Here is a 26,164-nt window from a genome sequence, read left to right as displayed (position 1 = left end):
AACTTATCTATAAATGAATTTTATAACTTCTATATAAAATTTATTATCTACTTTTTAATATATATATAAATAAATGATAATTATTGCTTACTCTCAAGGACAGGTGGAAATAAAACAATCCTAATTTAGTAGTGGTATAAAGTATGATTTTTTTATTGAAAAAGAAAGAAAGTTATTAAGTGTACTTTACACTCTAGTATGTGCGTAGTCACGGTTTGCACACCTGTACATGTGATTATAAATACAAGAAAAGCATGCACCTCTGCATACACACAACAATTTTTTTTTTTTGAAGAGCACAACGATTCTTAATTAATTAATTAATTAATTGTTGGTAGTGTTGAAAGAGAGAAAGAGAAATGGAAAGAAAAGAGTGTCATCCTCTATTGAAAGGTGGAAGAACAAAAGGAGGCAAATATAAACATGATTTTTCTTCTGCTAATATGGAAGCACTTGCAAGCATGTGTGAAGCTTTATTGCCTCCTATTGAGTCAGAATATTTGGACAAAAAGGGAATGAAACCAACAAACAAGGCTATTCATTTGTTTTGGAAACTTTCTGGCTCTCATCTCTCTGTCCCTCATCAGGTACACTTCTCTCAATTTCAGTGTCACAATTAACCTGATTATTAATTAATTGTTTTTGCTATGGGAATTACAATTTAGTATAAGATGATTAGGATTTAAGAAAGAAATGTTTATAGTTAGCGATAGAGGGTTAAATCGAATTTGGCAAGGGAGGAGGGTGGATGGTTGGAAACTTGCCATCATATGGTTAGTTTTTGCTTTTCGGTGGGTACATTATGAAACTACTCATTCGGTATCAAAATCAATATCACTTTTAAAGACGCCAAAAAAAAAAACACATCCATTGTTGGTAAGAATTTAATAAAATTATTATTATATTACTTTTATTTATAATGATTTTTTAATGTGTAAAATAAAGAAAATCAACACTAATTGTGAGATATAAAGAATAATAAACAAAATTTGTCTCTAAAAACTAACATTACAAGCTTATATTAATTACTGTATCGATTCTCTAATTTTAACTATCGTTTTATCTATACTTTTTTCAAATTCAAAGATTATATTAATTACTGTAGCAATTCTCTATTAAGTGGTTCATTTATAAAAAATATTTTTTTAAATAAATGAAAATTTTAATTTTTAAAGTAATGTTGATTAGTTTTTCCTTTCTAATTGTACTATCTAATTAAGTTGCACCGTTTTCAAGTCAATATCTTTCATTTTTTATTTTTATTTTTTCTAATAAGTGAATACACAAAAACTTGTTAATAATAATTGTAGAAATACTATTCTTTCTTTTTATTTATATATATATTTTTAATATTGTGAAATAATCCAACAATTGTTGTGAAACATGAAGAGTATTTTTTTTATTAATACTACTCTTACATCATTAGTTATTTTATACTTACATTATAAAAAGATAAAGCAAATTAATAAAAAAATAAAGCAAATGATTAAGTGATTCAATCAAGATTTATTTAAATTTTGTTTGGTCAAATTTATTTATTAATTTGTGCAAAATAATATTAAATTTTTATATTATATATTAATTATAGTGAACTTTAAAAAATGTATTAGCAAAGTATTTTTTTAAATTATTTTACAGAAAATATAGATAGAGGAGTAGAGTCATGTCAATGACATTGGTTTGCCTCTTTGTAGATATGAGAAATTGAAAACGATGACTTCGCAAATATATGGGTAGTAGAACAATTTTTTTTTTTGATAAGATTCACTTCAACCGCAGAGTCAAATTCAAGAAGCAAACAATACGAATAAATTGGATAGCAAAGTGAATACCCTATAACTCAAAATACTAAGAGCATTCAAATTGTGAGAAAAACTTCCAAGCCAACCATTATAGTCCTAGTTGTGTTATACGTTCATTTGCAATTAACGCAACATCTTCGTAGCACATGAGATTTATATGCATTTTCATTTTTTTTTAATTTATCTATTATCATTTTTTCCCCCTAAATCTACATTTTTCTCATCTCTCTTTATTTTCAGCTCCCTCTCCTTCTTCCATACCTATCCTCTTTTGATTTTGCATTTTTCCATTCCCTCTATAGTTCTTTAATGCATTTACATCTTTCTATTCTCTCTTAAGATTATTATTTTTCACCTCTTCTTATTCTACAACAATTGTTGTTATATTTCTACTTTTACTATACATTCAAGTGATATTTTAAAGGATCATTACAAACACCATATTAAATAATCAAAATATATGTTTTCACTTAGGCAAACAATATTTTGATAGATAGTATATTCGTTGTTATGTTATAATTATTAATGTGACTATTAATTTTATATTATTTGATTCATGTTATATTTATATGTAATAAGTAAAAAAATAAATAGTGGAATTCAAATTTTTTAAATAACGTCAATTTTAAACTCCACTCTAAGCTGTGTGATATTTCAATTTGAAAGATCTGATATACTCTATAAAATAATGCATCTCATGATAATGACACAAGATAAAAATGAATTGATAACATTCTTAATACATGATGAAAAATTTAACAATATAATTTTAAATATCTTAAAAAAATTGTTTTATAATTTTAAATATCTTTAAAAAAAGTTATTTTGATTTTACAATTTTTATTCAACTATTTAATTTCATCCACACTCATAACTTTGGATGTTTCCTAAATTATTTGAAATTCTATAAATCCATATGTCTCCTCACATCCTTCAAATTTTTAAGATATGAATTTATTAAAGTATAAACTTCAAAATCTTAATTACGAAAGTTTTTCAAAATTCTTATAAAATCTTTTATAATTTGTAAGACTTTGTTAAGTAAAAGAGTTGTTTTAAAATTTGAAGTGAATACACCTAAATAAATTAGCCTTTCTAATATTAGCTACTAACCACGTGTATAGAGATGAGAACACAACTCGCATATAATGATATCCATCACAACTCACATTAGATCTGGGTACAAATGTTAGATTTTGTTGAAATTAAAATCCGAAGAGAACTATCCCTCCCCGCATTTGAACTCTCTATTAATAATATTATTGTTATTTTAAAATTTTATATACATGTATATGTTTATATTTTAAAATTTTATATACATGTATATGTTTAATATATGTATTATTTTTTTAATATTAAAAATTATAATTTTATTTTTATAAAAATATAATTTTAATATTTTTTAATTATATTATTTAATTATATATAATTAATAATTATTTTATTATATTAATTATAATAAAAATAACTTTTAAATTTATTATTTATATATATGAAAAATCTAAACCTACCTCAAATGAATTTAAAGACTTAAATTTCAAATCGAAAAAAGCGAATGCAAATTTTCAGTGAGAGAATAGTCAATCCAACCTCTCTACCATATGACCATGATACACTGTATTACCTAATATTAATAGTCCGTATATAATAAATATTCAAGGGACCACCAATAATAGATATATGTTTCAACTTTTGTTTATATGACACGTATATTAGACCACAAATAATTTGTATATTATCTAATATCTATATAATAAATATTCGAGGCACCACAAATGATAAGGACTCATTTCAACATGGCAACGTAAAATAAATAAATAAAAGTAACTTTTTTTTTTTTAATTATATGTCTTACCCGCGGAAGGAAAATATGTAGGTAGTTAATTAAATGTAAGCTGTAATGAGAGAATCACCCAACAAAACTCATTTATTAATCAATCAATCCACATACAGATTGTATTCCTAGTTAATATGTTATTACCTATACGATTCTAATCCACGAATACCATATTTATGCTACATATTCTAAACCAGATCCAATCCAAAAACCACAGCTACTAAATTTTCATTCATCGCTAAATTTTTAGGTTCACTCATATTATTTTGATTTTATTTTATTTAAGTTATAAAAAATAAATAATTTAAATATAATTTTAGTTCATTTATTTGTCAAAAATAAATTTTTAGTCTCTTTTTTATTTTCTATTAACTAATTCTTAAGATTTTTTTGTCTCTGTCATTTTTATTAGGTAACACTTTTATTATGTGATACTTAGATCACATGCTTTTGTAATTTAGATAAAATAATTTTTATAACATTATTGTTGTAATTAATTTTGTTATTTATATATTAAAATATTAAATATAAATGAAATTTTAAATATTTAACTAAAAGATTTTTAAATTATAATTTTAAATATATTAATATATAAATCAAATATATTTTTTTAAAATTTGAATAAAATATTTTTAAATTTAAATCTTTTACTATTTAAATTAATTTTTAATATATAAATTAAAATAATAACAATAATAATGACATGAAATATTTTATTCAACTCACAAATATTATCTAAATGTAACATGATTAATGAAAATGCTACTTCATAACAAATGATGGTGGAGAAAAACCCGAAGACTTTAAAAATATGAATGGGATAAACTTGGTTATCCATTTTTATAAATTTTTTAATAAATAAGTATATTTTATATTTAGCTACTCAAAACATAAATTTATTGGTTAGTTACAGGAGGCAATCCATCCATCAAATGCCATTTTAACAAAACAAAATTGTTTTATAAAAAAACAATATGATAGAAATATTTTTGAGCTTTTAAAAAATTAACAAAAATATTTTTTTTACCCAAAACAAAAGTATTATGAATCTCATTTTTCAGCCTTTAAAAAAACATTATGAATTTCATTTTTCAGCTTACAATGTAAGTTTATTTTTTTTTCTTTTTAATTGTAACATGCAAAAATTTAATAAGGTAATTTAATAAAATTGTTATTCTTTCTCTTTAGTTTGGAATTATAGTCAAAAGCTCTCTAATACCATATGTTAAAATGTATTTCATGATAGTTATAACTTATAGTTTTAATTTAAATTTTGTATGGAAAAGTTATAAAAGGACCATTAATATTACTGTTATAATAATAACTTTGTAATACATTTGTAAAACGAACAAAAACGACAATCAATTTCAAACATATTGCATAAACAGGAACAACAAGTTTGTGAGTTCATTATTAGTCTAAATTGATAATCCCTTACCAAAATCAAGAAAGAAAAAAAAAATAACTTTGATTGATAGATGAATTTGTCATGTTTTGACATATTCAATCTTTATAGCAACTACAATAATAATTTACCGTTTAATTGTTTCTATGATATTCTTTTTTTTTTTTTTTTTTTTTTTTTTTTTTTTTTTTTTTTTTTTTTTTTTTTTTTTTTTTTTTTTTTTTTTTTTTTTTTTTTTTTTTTTTTTTTTTTTTTTTTTTTTTTTTTTTTTTTTTTTTTTTTTTTTTTTTTTTTTTTCATGTTTCAAAACGAATAGTTTCCCGGTATATGTATTTAATTATTAATGAAAAATCATTTTGCCTTTGATAAAATTCGGACGACTCAATTTACTCTTTGAAAAAAATAATATTAACCTTAATCTTAAATATAATAAATTGGAGCAATTTAATTTCTAAACAATTAAAAAGAAATGTTTTAGCCCTAAAAAATGTTTCTAAATAACTAATTTTTCAACAAATTATTTCATTTTTATTCTTTTTCATCTTTAACAATCAATCAACCACCATCTACAAATATATATTCATTGTAATATCATTTAAGTAACATGTATTTTTTCAATAATTTACCGTCGATACTATTGTTTGGATATGTTATATATCTTTTTAGAATTGTGACTTTTTAAAATTTTGAATATTGAAGTTAATGGATTTTTTAAAAAAAATTTGGATATGTTACGATTATTTTTTAAAATTACCGATCATTGTTGATATTTAATTGAATGCTAGAAAAGAAAAAAAAAGGATAATATATTAAGAAAAATTATTTAGAGATTTTTGTGTGTAATAAGATTCATATTGTCTTTATTTTTATTTTTATTTTTATTATTGTTAGGAACAAATCATTCCCTTTTAATTATTATTAAGAATCTAGTTATCTCTTTTTTATTTTTTATGGCGATTTATGTAAGAAGTGAATTGTCTCGATTATATTTTTCAAGGATTAAATTGCATTCATTTTTATAAGGACCAAATTAAATTTTGAAAATTTTCTCAGGGACCCAAATGTGTCTTCACTCTATTTATTTATTAATTATTAGTATGTGTTTCTCTTTACTTCACTAATATATAAAGTATGAACGCAAGTTTTTTAAATTATATAATATATTTTTGTATTTTTTAAAATTATAATCTTTAATCATATTTTAGTGGGTTATATATGTTTTTAGTGTTTATAAATTTCAAAATTTTGTTTTAGTTCCTTTAAGTGTTTTATTCAACTTTTAATCCTTACAATATTTTTTTGTCAGTAGTTTTAGTTTCAATAAAATCAACATAAATTGAGGCTTTTATTATAATTCTATCAAACTTTGCAAATACATTTTGCATTATAGAAGTCTCTTAAAAAAATAAACTCAAAATTCAAATTCTAGATGTTTATTATTTCGATGTTTTTGGCTTTTTGTCGATTAAAAAATAATTTAATTCTTCGCTTATTAAAAGTTTTAAATTTATTTAGGGGGAGGTGTTTTAAATGTCATAAACATGCATGTGGAAGAAAAACTAATAGAAACAAATTTGTTTTTCTTTTCAATTTTTATAAAAACTAAAAATATATTTAACTCCATTTTAATTTGAACTTTTAAATTTAAAATTTTCACTTTTAGATACACATCTACTTACCAATGTGCAAACAAACAACTCTTTAAATTGAAGTTTAAATAAAAATAAAAATTGAAGTTTAAAAATAAGTTTTCACCACAATTGATCTTGGATAAAGTAAGTGAAATATGACCTTGCATATATGGTTATGAACTTCTGATATTTGCTTCAAAGGGTAGTCCAGTCGCATGAGTCGGAGGAACGTTGTTGTTGAATGAGTTTAGGGTCGATATTGATTGCTTGACAATTTTTTTATTCAAGGTTAATAACAAAAAATTTATCTCCTAACAAATTTATAATATTTTCTTATACGGCTATAGAATACTTTATGACTAATAAATTAATCTAAAATTTGCATAGGTTGCAGAGATGTTAGTTGAAAGAGCACTACCAGAAGCATTAACACTCATTAGAGTAATTCTATCGATGCTATCAACAAGGTTGGGCACTTTGTTGCTATGTGGATCTCTCTGTCTTAATAAGAAATGGCCTTTCATCAACAACTTCTCAAACATTTCTTTGGAAAACAGAGAAAAGGTTATTCAGAAATGGTTGAAGCATCGGTTCCTCACACCTGTCAGACTTGTATTTATTTACATCAAAGTCCTTTGCCTCATTGTTTTCTTCTCTCGGGTAATGCCATTTTCTTCATTTACAAACTCTCACCAATATTTTTTCACATTTTTTTCTAATAGAGATGTATTTTTATGCATTGCCATTATAAAACTTTTTTTACATGCAACCAATCAAATCGCACCAAGTGGATATTTGTAGAGATGTTTCAGGAACTAACCTAAATAAACTTACATTATGGTGTGATTTGATTGGATGCATGTATAAAAGTAGTTTACACTTTCAGTAGTGTATGTAGATTAAACTATTTTGTTGTTGTGTTTGTGATGGAATATTCACTTTACTTGTGTATATATGCAGTGTAATGAAAATGGTGAAAACCAGGCATGGGAAGCCATTGGTTATGAAGTTGAGAGTGACGAGAACACAAGCAATGATCACAAAGAGAGGCCTCTTGAAAAGGGAATTGTGGAAGCTATGAATGAGGATAATTTGAGTCTACCTCAATCACTTTCTCAAAAAGGTCTTGAAATTGAAATAGATGCTAAAAACAACATCCTCAAAGTGAAATGTGATGTTGTAATTGTTGGTTCTGGTTGTGGTGGTGGAGTTGCAGCTGCTGTTCTTGCAAAATCAGGTCTTAAGGTACTTGTTCTTGAGAAGGGCAACTACTTCACTCAAAATGATTATTCTTCTCTAGAAGGTCCTTCTTTGAATGAGCTTTATGAATTAGGAGGAACTTTTGCATCCTGTGATGGGAATATAGCTATTCTAGCAGGTTCAACAGTTGGTGGTGGTTCAGCTGTTAATTGGTCGGCGTCTATTCGAACACCGGATTATGTGCTCAAGGAATGGTCAGAGAATCATAAGCTACCACTTTTTTCAAGCCATGAATATGTTTCTGCTATGGACATGGTTTGTAAAAGGATTGGTGTAACTGATACATGTGTGGAAGAAGGACTTCAGAATCAAGTTCTTAGAAAAGGTTGTGAGAAACTTGGTCTTCAAGTTGATTATGTTCCAAGAAATTCATCACAACATCATTACTGTGGATCTTGTAACTATGGTTGTAGGAAAGGAGAAAAACAAGGGACTGATGTTACATGGCTTGCTGATGCTGTGGATGATGGTGCTGTAATACTAACAAGATGCAAAGCTAAAAAGTTTATTTTGGTGGATAACAAAGAAGGGTGTGTGAGAAGAAAGAAATGCTTAGGATTGATGGCAAATTTTTTAACAGAAAACATCACATGGAGACTTCAAGTTGAAGCCAAAGCAACAATCTCATCATGTGGAGCCCTTTCTACACCTCCTTTAATGATCTCTAGTGGACTAAAGAATAAGAACATTGGCAACAACCTTCATCTTCATCCGGTGCTAATGACGTGGGGATATTTTCCGGACTCGATATCTGATCTCAAGGGTAGAAGCTATGAGGGAGGAATAATAACTTCTATACACAAGGTGTTATCAGATGACTCCAAAGTAAAAGCTATAATTGAAACTCCGGCTCTAGCTCCAGGAACTTTTTCTACCTTGTTTCCTTGGGAATCCGGATTTGGGTTCAAAGAAAGAATGCTAAGGTATTCGAGGATGGTTCATTTTATCACAATTATTCAGGACAAAAGTTGTGGAGAAGTTAAGAGTGAGGGTAGGATAAAGTACGAGTTAGATGAAGAATTCGACAAAGAGAACATCAAGGATGGGTTGCAGCAGGCTCTGAGGATTCTAATAGCGGCCGGAGCGGTTGAAGTAGGTACTCATAGAAGTGATGGACAGAGAATTGCTTGTAGTGGAAGTAATGAAAAAGAATTGAATAAATTTGTGGAATCAGTGTATGCAACAGGAGGACCAATGTCACATGGAGAAAATTGGAGTATTTATGCTTCTGCTCACCAGATGGGAAGTTGTAGGGTAGGTGTGACTGAAAAGGAAGGTGCAGTTGATGAAAATGGACAGAGTTGGGAAGCTGAAGGACTATTTGTGTGTGATTCAAGTTTGCTTCCAACTGCAATTGGTGTCAATCCAATGATAACTATTCAGTCTGTTGCATATTGTATTGCCAACAGAATTGCAGTAATCTTGAGAATGTAATAGAGTTATTTTGTTTCTTTTTTCTTTGTTCTCTATTTCAAACAAGTATATCCTGCCTGTGTAATTGATTGATGCTAAAATATAAGCATCCTTTCATTTAATAGTTGCATAGATTGTTTGAAACTTTGAATTATAAAGCTGTTCATGCAATGAATAAGTGATTAGCAACATTATGGTGATTTTCCATGTAAAGTTTCTAACAATGTGGCTCATTATGTATATGCTTTCAATGTATGAGAAGTAGTTATGTATGTCAATAATATGATATATATATATATATATATATATTTCTAATCCTTGGGAATAACTGTGGTCTATAAATAATCTCTTTTGTACTCATTCAACTAGTTAAGTTGATTACATTTGTAGTAGATGAAAAAGAAACAAGCCTCTTATTGCTGAAACCAGTTGAACAAAAAAAGAAATAGATGATAAACAAAAGGACAGACATCAAAATATCATCGACGATGCGCCTTTTGCATTGCGAGGCTTCTGATAAATGATAAAATATGACTCCTTTTCTTTTGCATGCCACATCTGCAGGTCGACTTTACATGTATTTTAATTGAGTCCTCAATAGTCATAATCTGTCTCTCGAAATGGCAATGGAACTGTCTTCACTGCCCGGTAATGACCAACATTATTGAGATGCTCATTTTCCAACCTATAAAGATTAAGTGGATAATAGTTCTTTATTGATGCAAACATATTTATTGATACAAAAAAAAGCAAGCATTTGATAAAATGAACCTGTAGAAATTCCAATGTCCTCTTCGAATAACTTCAAGTGCGGCTAACAAAAATTCTAGCATCCGCGACTGAACATGTCCGACGTTGAAATGCATGATAGTTTCCACCCATGTCACCCTCAGGACAATGTTTAAAGCCTGTAATACAATATCACTTTCTGATATTAAAAAAACCTATGATTGTTTATATTCATTCAGATCATAAAGAGGTACACACAGAACTTACAATAGACATATAGTATATGCTTTTTCTCCTTAGAACCAAATCATCTCTAAGCCATGGATTTCTTGACTTGGGATTAAAAAATCCCCAATCCTTGATAAAGTCCCAATACAATTGATAACATGTTGCCATCACAGAAGTGATTATGACAATTGCAAACCACAGATGGTTATCTTGTCTGCTGTATGTTACTCTAGCCCCTGCTGCGATCATCGCCGAAACATACTTTCCCATGTTAGCCAAATGGTTCACATCGCCATCATCAAACCACCGTCTTGCACACTTGTAACAAAATTCAATAAGCATGTGTACTATTAGTCAATGACATATTGGATTGAATATACAACAGATAAAAAGAAAGTTAATTAGCAATGTTACATGTTTCCGAGGCGCTTACTTGCATAGCACGCCAATAATATGGCAAAAATGAGATGATATAAGTTATTTCCATATATAGTCTTCCAGAATGGCAAGTCTCAGGGTGGTGTGTTTTGAAAACTCTACCCAAAAGGTTACAACTTGTAGTTTCCAAATGCCTTAGCAATGGAATCTGTATCCATAGCCATAACCATAAAATAAAATCTAATGTTAATTAATATGCATAATAAGTATAGGTGAAAAATGGAAAAAATAATCAATTCATGTGCATTATATAACATCACCTGGCTAGTTAGTTGATCAGCCATAAAAAAGTCTACTAGTAGAACCTGTTAAAATGACAAATTAAAATGAAATTATGCAAAGTTCAGTTTTCTACATGTGTGGTATTACAATGTATTCAATTGTTCTTAGGATCAACTGAGGTTGAACTTTACCTTATAAAATGGAGAGCAGACTATGTTGCGAATGACGCGGATGAAGCAGTAACGAGTCGGGCGATAAAAAATGTCTAATGGACAAATGAGAAGAGCTATGAAAGTCTGTAAAATGATTTTCAAAGTTAGCACAAAGGTGGCCAAAAGTGATTTTTTTAATTAAGTTAAATGTAGCTTTTATGATTTTGATTGTTCAAAGTAGTGATTAGACTAACCAGAAGTAATATTCCAGGAAGGGAATCAATTTGGTTAGGAGAAAAGCCTGCAGCCCTTAAAAGAAGGTGCACAACCATTGCTCCAAACACAGTTGTCATTAAGGCAGTGCATATTAAAAATGCATCTCTTTGCTTCAGTGATGTGGTTGGGGAGAACTCAAATATGAAATTGTAATTGATTCTTGTTCTCTTCCACATGTATAGATTGCATCCATACATAAACAAATGTAGGCTTAACAATGCAAACACACTGCACAAAATCATTGTAACCATTATTAGCACACTTTAGATATTTTTGCCTAAAATTTTCAGCAGTTATTTTTTAGGGAAGTTCTTCAAAATCTTCATTGTTTATTTAGTGTGTTTAATTCATGGTTTATAGTTTTAAAGGTTGATCTGTTAGAAAAGATAAAATTTGTTATCTACTAAGAGTTCATTTCAACCTAATTTTTCTACTTAATCTATAAATGTTTTTTTAGGGAAATTAGTTTATAAATGTTGAACCTAATTTTCTTCTCAATTGCATAAACTATCTTACAGTGACAATTTATATTCAATGTCAGATTTAACGACGGATACACCAACACAACCATCACATACAGTAACATTCAACTACTTCCGTTTTATTAAATTACTCTATTTGTCTCGTAATATATGTCTCATTTGACATAGACACATTTTTTTAAAAAATGATTACTTATAATAATTTTCAATCATAAGATTGATTTTACGGTAGACTACCTTCATAAATGGTTCACTTTATACAAATACTTAAACATTTTGATCTATAGTAGATAATAGTTCTTATTAGAATTTTCTGTAAAATAATATGTTAAGACTAAAATATTCTTATATTACATTTATTATTTATCTACCATATACTTGCAATTACTTTTATAAATAAAGGTAATATTGGAAATAGTAATAAATAATGTATTGATAATAGAAAATGACAAATATTTTGAGATAACAATATTTAAAATGAGAAACATAATATGCATGAGAGTTTTAATTTTAATCCAAAACAAATGAAACAAAAACATATTTAGTGATGAGAAAACATGTCAACCCGTACCACACCACTAGATGCAAATCAACTTTTTTTAAAATAAATTATTAACTAAAAAAATTACAAAAGCAATTTAAAAAATAATAACTCGAGAAAACTAAAACATATAACTAATGAGTACACAAAAAATATGAAAACTATCACTGAGACATCTATTATTCATCGTCCAAAAATCCAAAATAATTATCAAGACATCAATACAACCAAAATAAAATGTTAACGAGTTCAACAATTTACAAATTACTAAAAATATGATAATAAAATCATGAAACAAAAAAATAGGAGATATACTGATTATGAGGAAAACACAACACTTATTAGATATTTGTATAGTTGTTCTAAAGTTAATGAATAGTTTTTTACAGAAGTGATTATTAATACAAGAAAAAAGAATATATAGATGGAAATTGAACTATATAATACCATTTAAGTAGGGATGATAAAATGGCCTAGCCTACCCTGTCATTAGTTCGCCAAAGAGTGGAGCGAGAGGTCTAATTTGAGGAAGTACATAGAGGACTAACTTAGGTAGTCGAGTCTAAAGTACCATCTCATGTTAGCTCTGTGGCGAGGTGATGGGTTTGCAGGCCAGCCCGCTCGAGAAATATTTTTATTTTAAATAAAATAAAGGCAACTTTCATCGTTGATGAACTTATATTATATCATTCAGTTTTTTTTATCATTTCTTTTATTTTGAGTTGGGTGAATTAACAAGTTAGTTTTAATCTTTTAATTTAGTTGAGTTAGAAAAAAACTGAAAAAAAAAAAAACTAATGAAAGTCAGAAAAATAAAATAAAAAATAGCAATTTTTTTAATCTAGCTCAGTAGGCCAACCTACCTTGCCTTGCATCGTAATTGTCTCATTTTATCAGCGGATTAAATGGGGGATCAACTTAAGTAGGTAAGTTCGAACTATTAGTCTAGATCGAAAATGGCAGATAAAACGATAAATCTGACGAGTTTGACTTGTTTTGCCACCCATGCGCTTAGGAAACTTGATTAATTTTGCCACCCATGCGCTTAGGAAACTTGATTAATTTGAGAATTGTTTGTTTTTGTTTTTCTAGGGTAAGGTTTGTGACCCCAACTTTTTGTTTTTCCTTTTTCTTACTAATTGTTTTGCTTTTTGATTAAAAAAAAAACTAAAGTGATTAAATTAAATGAGTTTCTTTTGTCTTACATATGGACCAACAATAAAAAAAAAATTGAAAATTGAAAATTGAAAAATGAAAAATAAAAATAAAAATAAAATAATTTTTTTAAAAAAATTTGGATAAGATGGATCAAACCGTCATGCCTCGCCACTATTTCATTTTAGCGGATTAAGCGGCACAAACCAAACTAACCATGACATATTCAAAGTTTTAAACAATCTACAAGATTCAACCTATTTTACCATTTTTACTTATTAAAGTCCTATTTAGTATTCCCTCCAATCTTATTTATAAAAGATATTTTAATTATTTTGTTTAGTACTAAATATAGGAAATATAGTACACCTTTTAAGTGTATTACTTACTAAACTTCTATTTAACGTTATTTTTGAAGAAAAAGTTTAATATCATCTCATTAAAACGTATTTTTTATATGTGTAATTTTGTCATTTGTTTGTTATAGAAACGAGAAGTATGTAACATGTAAAATGTAGTTAATTTTTAAAAAAGAAATGAATTTATTTATATGATAATATGTCTGGTGTTTGAGAAAGACTACACTAGATAGTAGACAAATATGAAAAAAATGAAATCTGAAAATGAGGCGTGAAATCTGAAATATGTCAAAATATGAAAATGAGAAGTAGAACCTGAAAACAGGATAGACAGTTTCCATATAAGGCGACTCATTATTAGGAGAGAAAATAGCACATAAATGAGCCAAAATTGCATATACACAAAACAACGACACGAAACAACCTGTAGACAACCCTGCACAGACAGTAACAAAGGAAATTAATTCAAAACACGGGTAATATTTAATATTTCAAGGAAAAAAGTATTTGGATTTTATTTATATACCACCGTAAAAAGTTTTTATATTAAACAATTATAATCGTTAAATTATTAAAGATATTTAATTTTTATCAAAATTATATCTTAAAAGAAAGATCTTTAAAATAGTTATAATGTGCAAATAATATAAATTTTTTGATAGACATAATTGTTTATGCGGTCTCTTAACTTAATTTCAATTAACACTTCAATTATTTATTTTTTTTTTCTCGATTTAGTTTTTATTTTATTTTAATTTTAAGTAACAATTTAATGCTTTATATCTTACAATGTGAAGAATGTTATTCTTTCTTTACAAAAACTTAGAAAATTCATCAAATATTCAAACAAAACCCATAAAATTTAATACCAATTTCAAGAAAATTCATATACTCATCAAATGCATAACTCAAATATTCAAATAAACTCATATTTTCATCTCCAACAACATCAAATTCATCAAATAAAGAATGAAAATATGAGTTTATTTGAATATTTGAGTTATGAATTTGATGAAATTTGCATTATATTAAAGATGATAATTATTTTTAAGACATAAAGGATCAAATTATTACTTAAAATTAAATAAAAAATAAAATAAAAAAGATAAAATACTAAAATATTATCTAAAATTAACTTATGAGACCGTATAAACAATTATTATTATTATTATTATTATTATTATTATTATTATTTTATATTAACAATGCATGTTAATTAAACTCAAATTATTTTCGTATCATATTTCAGCAAACTAAGTGTATTACTTACTAAACTTCTATTTAACGTTATTTTTGAAGAAAAAGTTTAATATCATCTCATTAAAACGTATTTTTTATATGTGTAATTTTGTCATTTGTTTGTTATAGAAACGAGAAGTATGTAACATGTAAAATGTAGTTAATTTTTAAAAAAGAAATGAATTTATTTATATGATAATATGTCTGGTGTTTGAGAAAGACTACACTAGATAGTAGACAAATATGAAAAAAATGAAATCTGAAAATGAGGCGTGAAATCTGAAATATGTCAAAATATGAAAATGAGAAGTAGAACCTGAAAACAGGATAGACAGTTTCCATATAAGGCGACTCATTATTAGGAGAGAAAATAGCACATAAATGAGCCAAAATTGCATATACACAAAACAACGACACGAAACAACCTGTAGACAACCCTGCACAGACAGTAACAAAGGAAATTAATTCAAAACACGGGTAATATTTAATATTTCAAGGAAAAAAGTATTTGGATTTTATTTATATACCACCGTAAAAAGTTTTTATATTAAACAATTATAATCGTTAAATTATTAAAGATATTTAATTTTTATCAAAATTATATCTTAAAAGAAAGATCTTTAAAATAGTTATAATGTGCAAATAATATAAATTTTTTGATAGACATAATTGTTTATGCGGTCTCTTAACTTAATTTCAATTAACACTTCAATTATTTATTTTTTTTTTCTCGATTTAGTTTTTATTTTATTTTAATTTTAAGTAACAATTTAATGCTTTATATCTTACAATGTGAAGAATGTTATTCTTTCTTTACAAAAACTTAGAAAATTCATCAAATATTCAAACAAAACCCATAAAATTTAATACCAATTTCAAGAAAATTCATATACTCATCAAATGCATAACTCAAATATTCAAATAAACTCATATTTTCATCTCCAACAACATCAAATTCATCAAATAAAGAATGAAAATATGAGTTTATTTGAATATTTGAGTTATGAATTTGATGAAATTTGCATTATATTAAAGATGATAATTATTTTTAAGACATAAAGGATCAAATTATTACTTAAAATTAAATAAAAAATAAAATAAAAAAGATAAAATACTAAAATATTATCTAAAATTAACTTATGAGACCGTATAAACAATTATTATTATTATTATTATTATTATTATTATTATTATTATTTTATATTAACAATGCATGTTAATTAAACTCAAATTATTTTCGTATCATATTTCAGCAAACTAAAATATTTTATATTTGACCCCAACAACAAACATTTTTCAAACTAATTAGTGGCAAAGTGACATTGCCTAGCAGGACACCAAAATTTTGCTTGGCCTTGTAATGTTCACCTCAATATTTCATTGCAATTTCAAGTGAGGGTATTGTCATTAATCATTATGGATAAAATAAAATATACAATCCTAGTCATTTGGCATTTAAAAAAAGTACTAGTGTTATTATTTTTTGAGTGGAACGGTCATAAATTGACTTTATAAAATAATTTTATACTACAGTCTAATACGACTTAATCATCTTGTTATATTTACATAAATTGTAACTTAAAAAAAAATACTATTTTTTCAATTTTTATTGAATATCAGATAAAACTCGTTTATATTAACTGTAGATGTGTTTAATTTTCTCTCTTATTTTTTTAATAACGAAAAGGAACATTAATATTAGTGTTAGTGAATTTAAAGTGCCCGTAATTAAGGAGAGACAAAAGAGAGAAGCATTATATTACCGACAAGAAAAGTGACCATATGAGAATCTTTATGTTGTTGGGGTCTTAAAAACTTCATTGCCTTTTTTCTGTCATTGTTGGCGAAGTGCTTTGTGAATATGGATTCCACTTCGTCCATTAGTCTAACAACCTTATATAAAACAAACATTATAATAATACCAACATATTAGAATATCATATAACCCATTATACATGTACATTAAGAATTTGTGAACACCAAAATAAAAATAAATGCCATATTATTTGTGTCTTTCTTTTACCTTTTCTTTTCATCCCCTGCAGCTTTGAAAATAATGAATGGAATATTCGAAAGAAACCAACGTATATACCTTATCAGAACTAACGAAATGAGATCTCTTCACTTCTTTTAAATAACTTGTAGAAGCTTTTTGACAAGACACCTGCTTGATCACATGGCAATATCACTTTGTATCACATTTTGTATTCAATTAAACTTGCAAGATAGAAATGCTAACTTAATTAAAGGTAGTAATAAAATAAATTATCAATGCCAAGTAAATACACCAAATTAAATTGTACATGCATGTGTGATTTTCTTTTTCTTCACAATTTTGACATACAATTAAGATAGTAAAAGGTTTGAATGCACATTAAAAATTGATCAATGAGAAGCAAATATTTGGTTTGAACAGTTTGATCATAAGCACTTATGTAAACATTTATATGGAAGATAATGAATAATGTGATATATTTCCACCACATTAAATATAAGTAACTTCGGATCATTAAATGTTGATATATTTGATCAAATTGGACCAAATACATATATTTGATAACCCATAATTGCTTATAATTAAGGGTAGGGAGAGTATCTATTATATCTTTTATCTAATCTCTAATGATTTGTCTTTGTTTATGTTTTATCACCCAAAAGAGGAATGGAAAACAGAAAAATTTACTTGTTTAATAATTTAAATATATTCAATTTTTTGAATAATCAAATTTATTGTTTGATATTTTAAATAAATTCAATTTTTTGATTATGTTAACTTGATATTGATTTTATCTTGTATGTGTGAGCGTCTGTTACCTTTACAAAAAAATATATTAATAATTGATATGAGTGATTAATTTTGTGTGTTGGTATGTAACATTTTAAAAAAATTATATTAATAATTGATACGACAATGATTAACATTTGTATTCAACTTATGCAAGTAATGTGTAACAAAGCTAGTCAAAGGACAGATATACTTGACTTTGTTTTTATATAAATAAATTATTAATAAAAATTAGTAGTTATTTTAATTTTTTTTATTTGAATTTGGGATCTTCGTAAAAATTTTCTGGTGTACGTTAATTAATCAAAAGACCTTCTATTTTTTGATCTTTAGTAACAAAATGTGATAGCATGTTATGTTACCCTAGTGTAACATATCTGAACACGAGAATTTTCATGAATATATAGCAAAATTATGACTCTAGAAACATGAAATAGAATAACTCATGTCTCTCTCTGTTTGCCTAAACATATTTGCACATGTACGTAGTGTGCCATAAAAAGAAGATGTGATGTTTTCAGCCTTACCTTATCAAATTTCTTTAGTATCTTTGAAAATGCTACCATATTCAGTGAGCTGCCAAAGATAGAGAATATGTGATTAGACATTGCATAATCATGGAATACTTGTTTATAGCTGGGAGATAATTAGGCCTACACCACATCACAAGCTATTTTTTAAAAACTTTGGTGTATTTTAACTCACAAAGTTTATTAATTTTTATGATTTTTTATATTTAGTTTTTCTTTCTAAAATATTGACAGCATTTGATATTTATGTGTGTGTATAAGGTAATTGAAATATTGAAAATAAATAAGGATATTATTGTTACTAATTTATCATGAGTTGAGATAAACAATATTACTTTAAAGATGGCTTTGTACATCGAAAAGAGTATACTTGACTATGCATGTGTTATATCAAAAATTAATATATACTTCAATTAATTATTAATAAGAATAATTTAATAAAACGGTTATTTATTAAATTCTCATATGAGAAATTCTAATAATAATTTAATTTGGAGCTAATGAATGACTAAAAAAGGAAAATTAGGGGAAACTTATTAACAAAAAATAAATTTAACACAAATTTTCTAGTTGCTAAATTTAAATAAACATTTTCTATTCTTTTTCTCTAAATTTTTGTAACTAATATTTATTTTTCTTGTCATGTACAATAATGTTGACTGACCCTTTTACTCCGGCACTTCATTCACTTAATAAAAAAGCTTAACTGATTTAGATGGTACAACAACCTTATCATCCTCTATTTAATTTTGGATTTCAGTTAAGATATAAATTCTCTTTATTACATATTTTTTTAAATATAATTATTCTTAAGAGTTTTTATCTGTTTGTCATAACTTATAGAAAACAACACGAATATAAAAATAATCTAAAAACTAAGTTATTTTAAGTAGTTTATCATAAAAATAAATTTCTATATCTGATTATTTTTTAAAGTAATTTTTACTACAATAAACAAATACAAAACAATTTTTATATTTTCTTAAAAAAAATATCTAACAAATATTTTATAAATTATTAAATGTTATTAAATAAGTCATTTTTATAATCCGTAACATAGGGGATTAATTACAAAATCAATATTCACTTTTCTTCAAAAAAATTGAGCAATATATTATAAATAAAAACCTGTAAGTTTTGAGTAAGCCAAGGCCTCTATAGAGCTCGACAAATGCACTTCTAATCATTTTGTCAGCACATTGAATCTTTTTCTTATGAATAAAATCCCCAGTTGGATTGTTAACTAAATCCTCCCACAACATGCTAGTAATAGCTGTTATTGCACGAGTTGCATTGGTAGCTGGAAGATCAATTCTCATTGCCATTTTAGGCTTTCCTTTCTTTGTTTTTGTCCTCGTTGCTGAATTCACAAAATTTACACCATTTCTCTCTAAACTTGCAATTATCTCATCTGTATGTGAAATTTCTGAATTTGTATCGTCCGATTCTCCAAAACTTTCTGCACAAACTAGCTAATATAATTAAGCTGCTCAATATGGATGCTCTAATAGTATACAAATAAAGGCTATTTACTTTTAGTTTATGATCAGAGATATAACATTCTCATTCAAAACAACTTTATATATTTTCAACCAAAAAAAATAAGTCTATATATGACTTTTCATCCAAGAAAAAAATTCTTATAGGTTCATAGATATCGGGCTCATTTATTAGAAACATTCATATTTATATTCAATAATTCATAGGTTATATATAATAACTTATTTAATTTAAAAGTTTATGACATTCAAACTAATGACATTTTTGATATTTGTTATAAAATATTTTTATCTATATTATAATTTTATTTAGTTATGTATTGTCATGATAAGTTATTATTGAATATCAATATAAAATAATTTTACATTCATACTATCTTCTTTATTCTTTTTATTTTTTTATTAAAAAAAATGTAATAAATCAATCATTAATTATTTAGTAGTCAAATGAAATAGATTTGCTCAAGTTGATCATGAGTTTCAATTAAAGATAAATTATTCATACAAAAATTGAATTCAAATTCTAACTAAAAAAAATTGAATTCAAATTTTAACTAAAACACTTTTTTTTATATTTTAGTTACATCTCGGCCATACTTCATAATACTAAAGACTAATTCTCTTTCTCTAAAAATTAGATAATTAAAAAAAAATCTTTTATATATATTAAATATAATATTATACATCAAATTAAAGATATTTTTTTCCAGGAAATTAAAAAATATATATTTGTCTAAAAATTTTAAATTAACAATCATATTAAAATTCATGTTATACAAAAAAAAACCAAAATTTTATTAAAAGAGACTATAAAAATATTCTCTTTTTATTTATAAACTTATATAGAGTTTCGAATTCAAACCCGAAACAAAATATTTAATCTAACGATATCGATATTTTTCAGTTGAATTAAGAATTAATTACAACAAGTAAACTAAGGAAAGTAATTAAAAAAACTTAAGTTAATAAAAAAAATATATAGAAAAACGTATTGATGGGATAGATAGAGAAGTGACCTGAGAAATGGGAATCCGTAGGTGGAGAACGGGGAAAAGTATCAGAATGATTTGTCTTAGTCTTTGTTGGGCGATAATTTTTGTGTCGCCGATCATTTATAATTTGCTTAAGCTCTAACAATATTTGAAGCTGCTTGTTTAGTGTTTCTCCTCTCTCATTCAACTCTTTCTCTTGTTTTATGTAAAATTGGTTCACCTTATTTAGCTCTTCATCCAGCCTCACAAAAAATACCCTCACCTGTCATTTCATAATTTTTATTTTTTTATTCATCTAATTAACTCCAAATTCTAATTATTCACAAACCTACCTCATCCTCTTCCGAAAATAACTCTACAAGCTCTGTTTCGTATATTTCTTCTCCGCTGCTTTTTATGCTTTTCTTCCTCACCTGCACGCATCACAAAATTATCCTTTTTTATTTGCTTGCTTTCGTCACAGATTCAAAAACTTCAACAAAAAGCCTTCCCTTTTAAAAGAAACCCACTAAACTCACTTTAATTAGACTCTCTAACACCACATTATTTAGATAAATGATGTATGGTAAAAAAGTACAAATAATAAAATAAAATAAAAATAAGTAATACAATATTCTAATTTTGGCAAACATGAAAAATATTATTTTGCAATCCCTATTAACTATATTGAAAAATATTTTGTTGTCTGAAAACTGAAAATGAAATCGTTTTTATTTTTTGGGTACAGTTTTCTTAAGCTATATATATGCACTAAGAAAAACAGATTGATGAAACACTAGACGACAAAAACAGGGAAAATTATGAGACACGCAAAAAAGCGCGCAAATTAAGCATTCACCGTGTGCGTACCAATTTGCTAGGTTGCAAGAAATTAATAATCATTCATACAACTAATTATATGCTGGAAACGACAAAAGTACTAACCTTAATTATATTCATATTGTCATGGTCTGTACCAAGTGAAAAGTTGCTGGTGATTTTCTTAACCATAAAACAAAGAGAATTGAAAATGGAATCTCCATCCGCATGGTGATTTTGTTTTGGAATTTTTGAGAGTTTGATTCTCTTTATTTGTTTCTTCAGCTGCCAATAGTTCACAAATGCTTCCTTCCATTCTGGAATTAGTTGAGCTTCTAGCTCCTTTGAGAATTTCACCATTTTTATTTATATGATTAAAGTGGGAATGAGGTTATTTGAAGTGGTTTGTGTGATATGATATGATAGAAATCTGATCATATAGATTTTATATATAGATAGAGTAAGAGCCGTGTGGAGATCAATTAGAGGTTAATTATAAATAAGTAATATCATTCACTAGTGTCTACTTATGAGCTTTAAGTTATTTTATTTTATATTAAATCAAAAATGATAAAAGCCTACTTTTAATGAAAAATGAAATAGAATTAAATTTATTTTTATATATATGAAAATAATTTCACTTGTTGACTAATATTCTAATTTAAATTTATGTTAAAATAATTAATATATAAATTTCTTTTTTGTATAAATATAATAATTAAAAATATGATGTAGCATATGTAAAATTGGATAAAAGGAGATAAATCGTATTTTATTTCTTAAAATGTATAATGTATACCTTTACAAAAAGGTATTTATCTATTTCACTATATATATGATCTATAATTGAAGTTAGAATCTGAGATGGATTCTCCATTTTCGTAAAACTAATCGTCATCTCATCTGTATTTGCCACCAACATTAGTTGGCTTTTTTACAAAATTATTGTTGTTGGTTCTATATTCATTTTCTTTTACGTGATATAGAAAAATTCATAGCATATTAATAATCAAAATTACATATAAATAGTTGTATCATTACAAATTTGAAAAATAATATTAAATGTATTCACTCCTATCAAACTACATTAAAAAGGTTATCTTCAATTTAAAAAGACGCTAGTTATTTATGGGGGAGGGTTTCTATAATTAACTTTATAATTAATTGTGTTTTTGAGTAATATTTAACTGTGCTTCTTCTCTTTTTACATTTTATTTAAAATAAAATATAAATAAAAATAGTACGCAAATAATTATTGTATCTAAATAATATTTTTTATCACATATTTCAGCTTTTCAATTTTTATTTTTATTTATATCTTATTTTGAATGGAGCATATAACACTCAAGAATTTTTATATGGATAAAGATGTACATTCAACGCAACCTTCTATGAATGATAATAAAATTTGTTAAGTCAACTGGAATAATGTCTTTAACCATAGTGAAGAAGATGAACTTGCTGTTTTATTGATAAAGTATTGAGCCATTAATTTTGCAGGATGGTAATTAAGTGGTGTTAGTTGCATTACTAAGTGAGGGGATTCTTGGTTAAGTCTTGTTATGTTGCGCTAAATTATGTTGTTTACCATTATTGAACATTTATTCTTCTACTGTAGCTTTTCTCAAAATGTAATAAGATTTTTGTTTGGGTAAGACTGATGTTAAAAGAAAGAAATGATTTAGTGATGATGAAAAAAATGAAACTCGTCACTAATTTCGCCACTAAACAAATTTAAGGCAAAAAGATACGATGATCAACTCTAATTCAAGAAAATTTAACGGTTTGAGATTATTGATTATATTTTAATTCTTCAATTATTTATGGTGAATTAAATAAAAAGATAAAAATAAGAATACGAAGTTACTACAATTTAATAAAGTTTTGAGTTGACATCAAGGTAGAAGGTGAATTTTTTTAAATAGTAATTTGTTTGAAATTAACCTAGACGAACAATTTAAATATTATAAAATTTGTTGGTAAAGATGTTTCTTACAAATCATTGTTGCTCTTTTTAAGTATTTTAGTTTCTCCGATAACTCAACACAATATTAGTCATATAGATCTATATGTTTATATCTATGTTAGCATTCTTTTATCCTTTTCTTTAGTTGCCCAAAAAATATAATAAAAATTGAGACTAATGTTTCAAAGTACAAAGATTAATTTAAGAGACTTTTTCTAACAAGTATTTTTTTCATACACAACAATAAAGATTCAATTTCATGATCACATACTTAAAGGATTCGCTTACCTATGAACAATACAACCCTTGTTTCATTTTTTGATTTTTCAAAAATTATATTGTAATAATAATTTATAAAAAATTAATCATTAGGTAGATAAATGTAAATTTTTTGTAAATCTTGTTGAACTTTAAGATATTCTTCACTTTGGGTTAGAACACATCCCCTCAATCTAAAAAGATTTTTGATAAAAATAAATGGTTAACCGTTTAAAAAAAGTAGCTTTCCTGTACAGATATTTTTCTCTCTTTTAGAAGGTTTAAAAAGCAAACGTTTCATGAAGAACAAACAAATTTAAAGAAGTAACCATTTGTGAAGAATTTATCGCATCAATACTTGAAAATATATACAAACCATTTACGAAGAATAAACAAATTTAAAGAAGAAAACCATTTCACGAAGAATAAACAAATTTAAAGAAGAAAGCCATTTCTGAAGAATATTTTTCACAACAACACCTAAAAATGTACAAACCAGAATTTTGATTTTTTAGGAAGCGATCTTCTTTTTGTAAAGAAAATGAAGCCGTCATTATCACATGCATATTCATGAATTTCAAATCATAGGTCACTTTAAGCAAAAGCATTCGAAACACTGAGTATCACCGACAGTAGTCAAATAAATTCGTCTGTGAGCGTGTATTTACGTAAAATTAAGTTTTTGATAAGTTCACTGTTGAAGTTGTGTCAAACTCTCATAACGATTCTCTCACGAAGGAACGATGATTTCATAACCGTTACCTTTTTTTATTAATTTCTTTTATTATTTTTTAATTATTTATAAAATGTATTTAACATTTAATTTTTATTTTTTGTTATAAAAATTTAAGTTCAAATTTATTTTAAATTTAAATTAAAATAATATATAATAATATTAATTGAAATGTTAAAATTAATATTTTAAGTTGTAATAAAACTAAATATAAATAAAATATTAATGTATAACTTAAAGTTGTGGGATCTAATATGACACAATAGACTTCATTTAATGAACAAATGTTGAATTTACCGTTAGAGTAAAAAATGAATAATATATTTTATGATGATGTGGCATAGTAGATCTTATTTAATAAACTTATATTTAGTTGACCGTTGAATATTACATGTGTCATTCATTCTCTTCAAAGCCTATTTTCTGCACTTTACAATATTGGAACATTTCATCTTCTATGAGAGCGGGAACAACAAATTATTTTGCATATTGGTGGGGAACCTTAGCCAAAATTTTATCAAAACTATGAAAATAAAGTGATAAAATGATAATAAAACAAATGTATGGAGACTCAGGAGATAACAAGTTTCACTTGAAAATAACTTAACTGAGAATACTGAGTTGAAATTAATTCCAATTGAAATAATCTTTGACAAAAATTTACATAACCTCATAATCGAATTTTAAATTACTAAATATTATATGTTAGTGTGTTTGAATGAGAATTTTTTGAGAGTATGTAATGTTTTAGGGGAAATCAATTTCTTTAAAGTAAATTACCTTTTCATAATAAATTTGAATAATTTTCAAAATAAAAGAATTTCATAAAATATTTTATCAAAATTAAATTTAGATAATTTCAAATATCACCGAAAAATTGATAATTTTAAATTTTCTCTCTACTTTGTAATATATGAATCATAAAATAGTTCTTATAATTTTTTCAATTTTATAACTTTGACTTTATATATTTCACAAAATATACACTATAATTTTTAAAATTTTGCAAGTTAGTCTCTAAATTTTACAAATTTGCCCCAATAAAATTTTCAAAGTAGTCTCCAATTTTTTTAAAATTTTATTTTCAACCCGAATATTTTATTTTCAATTTTATCTCAAAGCTTTTAAAATTTATAAAAATGACACAGTTTTAAATAAACAATTCCTTTATCATAACAATAAAATTTATAAATAAAAAAATACAATTCAAATATTTAAATTGCTTAAAATTTTAAATTACCTAAAATTTTGGATCACTTCATCCAATTGGTACTCGGAATCTGAGAGGTAAAGTTAAAAAATATTAGGAAAAATATTTACTCATTTAACTATAATTAACAAATCAATACCTAACATGGTAAGCCAAACAAAACCACTAGTAGTGGTGAGTCTCCACGTGTAAAGATTCCTTGGCAGAGTATACACTATACACCC

At 25.7% G+C, this 26,164-nt stretch overlaps 2 protein-coding genes across 2 annotated transcripts; one reads left to right on the top strand and one right to left on the bottom strand.

Moving 5' to 3' along the window:
• Positions 1–249: 249 nt before the first annotated feature.
• Positions 250–9,548, top strand: LOC101501272 (long-chain-alcohol oxidase FAO1). The gene is made up of 3 exons (XM_004495300.4): positions 250–587; positions 7,063–7,335; positions 7,636–9,548. Exons 1-3 carry the CDS (start codon positions 360–362, stop codon positions 9,367–9,369), a joined length of 2,235 nt encoding a protein of 744 aa, XP_004495357.1. The 5' UTR covers positions 250–359; the 3' UTR covers positions 9,370–9,548.
• A 131-nt stretch (positions 9,549–9,679) lies between these two features.
• LOC101500734 (phosphate transporter PHO1) lies at positions 9,680–22,220 on the bottom strand. The gene is made up of 15 exons (XM_004495298.4): positions 21,900–22,220; positions 21,308–21,388; positions 21,000–21,237; positions 19,613–19,943; positions 18,482–18,530; positions 17,262–17,333; positions 16,933–17,062; positions 15,486–15,606; positions 11,372–11,621; positions 11,157–11,261; positions 11,004–11,048; positions 10,739–10,891; positions 10,345–10,623; positions 10,120–10,256; positions 9,680–10,033 (listed from the first exon to the last, which is right to left on the bottom strand). The coding sequence occupies exons 1-15, from the start codon at positions 22,131–22,133 to the stop codon at positions 9,943–9,945; spliced, it is 2,316 nt and encodes a 771-aa protein (XP_004495355.1). The 5' UTR covers positions 22,134–22,220; the 3' UTR covers positions 9,680–9,942.
• Positions 22,221–26,164: the final 3,944 nt, after the last annotated feature.

This window comes from Cicer arietinum, chromosome 4 (genome assembly GCF_000331145.2).
Source record: "Cicer arietinum cultivar CDC Frontier isolate Library 1 chromosome 4, Cicar.CDCFrontier_v2.0, whole genome shotgun sequence".
Lineage (NCBI taxonomy): Eukaryota > Viridiplantae > Streptophyta > Magnoliopsida > Fabales > Fabaceae > Cicer > Cicer arietinum.
Note: the sequence above shows the minus strand (reverse complement) of the source record. Positions and strands in the feature narration are given on the sequence as shown.

Bases quoted from the DNA above. Each gene is read 5' to 3' on its own strand.
- LOC101501272 (XM_004495300.4), top strand. From the start codon at position 360: ATGGAAAGAAAAGAGTGTCATCCTCTATTGAAAGGTGGAAGAACAAAA. The intron at 588-7,062 runs GTACACTTCTCT...AAATTTGCATAG, and splicing joins ATCTCTCTGTCCCTCATCAG to GTTGCAGAGATGTTAGTTGA. The intron at 7,336-7,635 runs GTAATGCCATTT...GTATATATGCAG, and splicing joins TCATTGTTTTCTTCTCTCGG to TGTAATGAAAATGGTGAAAA.
- LOC101500734 (XM_004495298.4), bottom strand. From the start codon at position 22,133: ATGGTGAAATTCTCAAAGGAGCTAGAAGCTCAACTAATTCCAGAATGG. The intron at 21,238-21,307 runs GTAGGTTTGTGA...ATGAAATGACAG, and splicing joins TATTTTCGGAAGAGGATGAG to GTGAGGGTATTTTTTGTGAG. The intron at 15,607-16,932 runs GTAATATAATGC...CTGTCTGTGCAG, and splicing joins TATGGTCACTTTTCTTGTCG to GGTTGTCTACAGGTTGTTTC.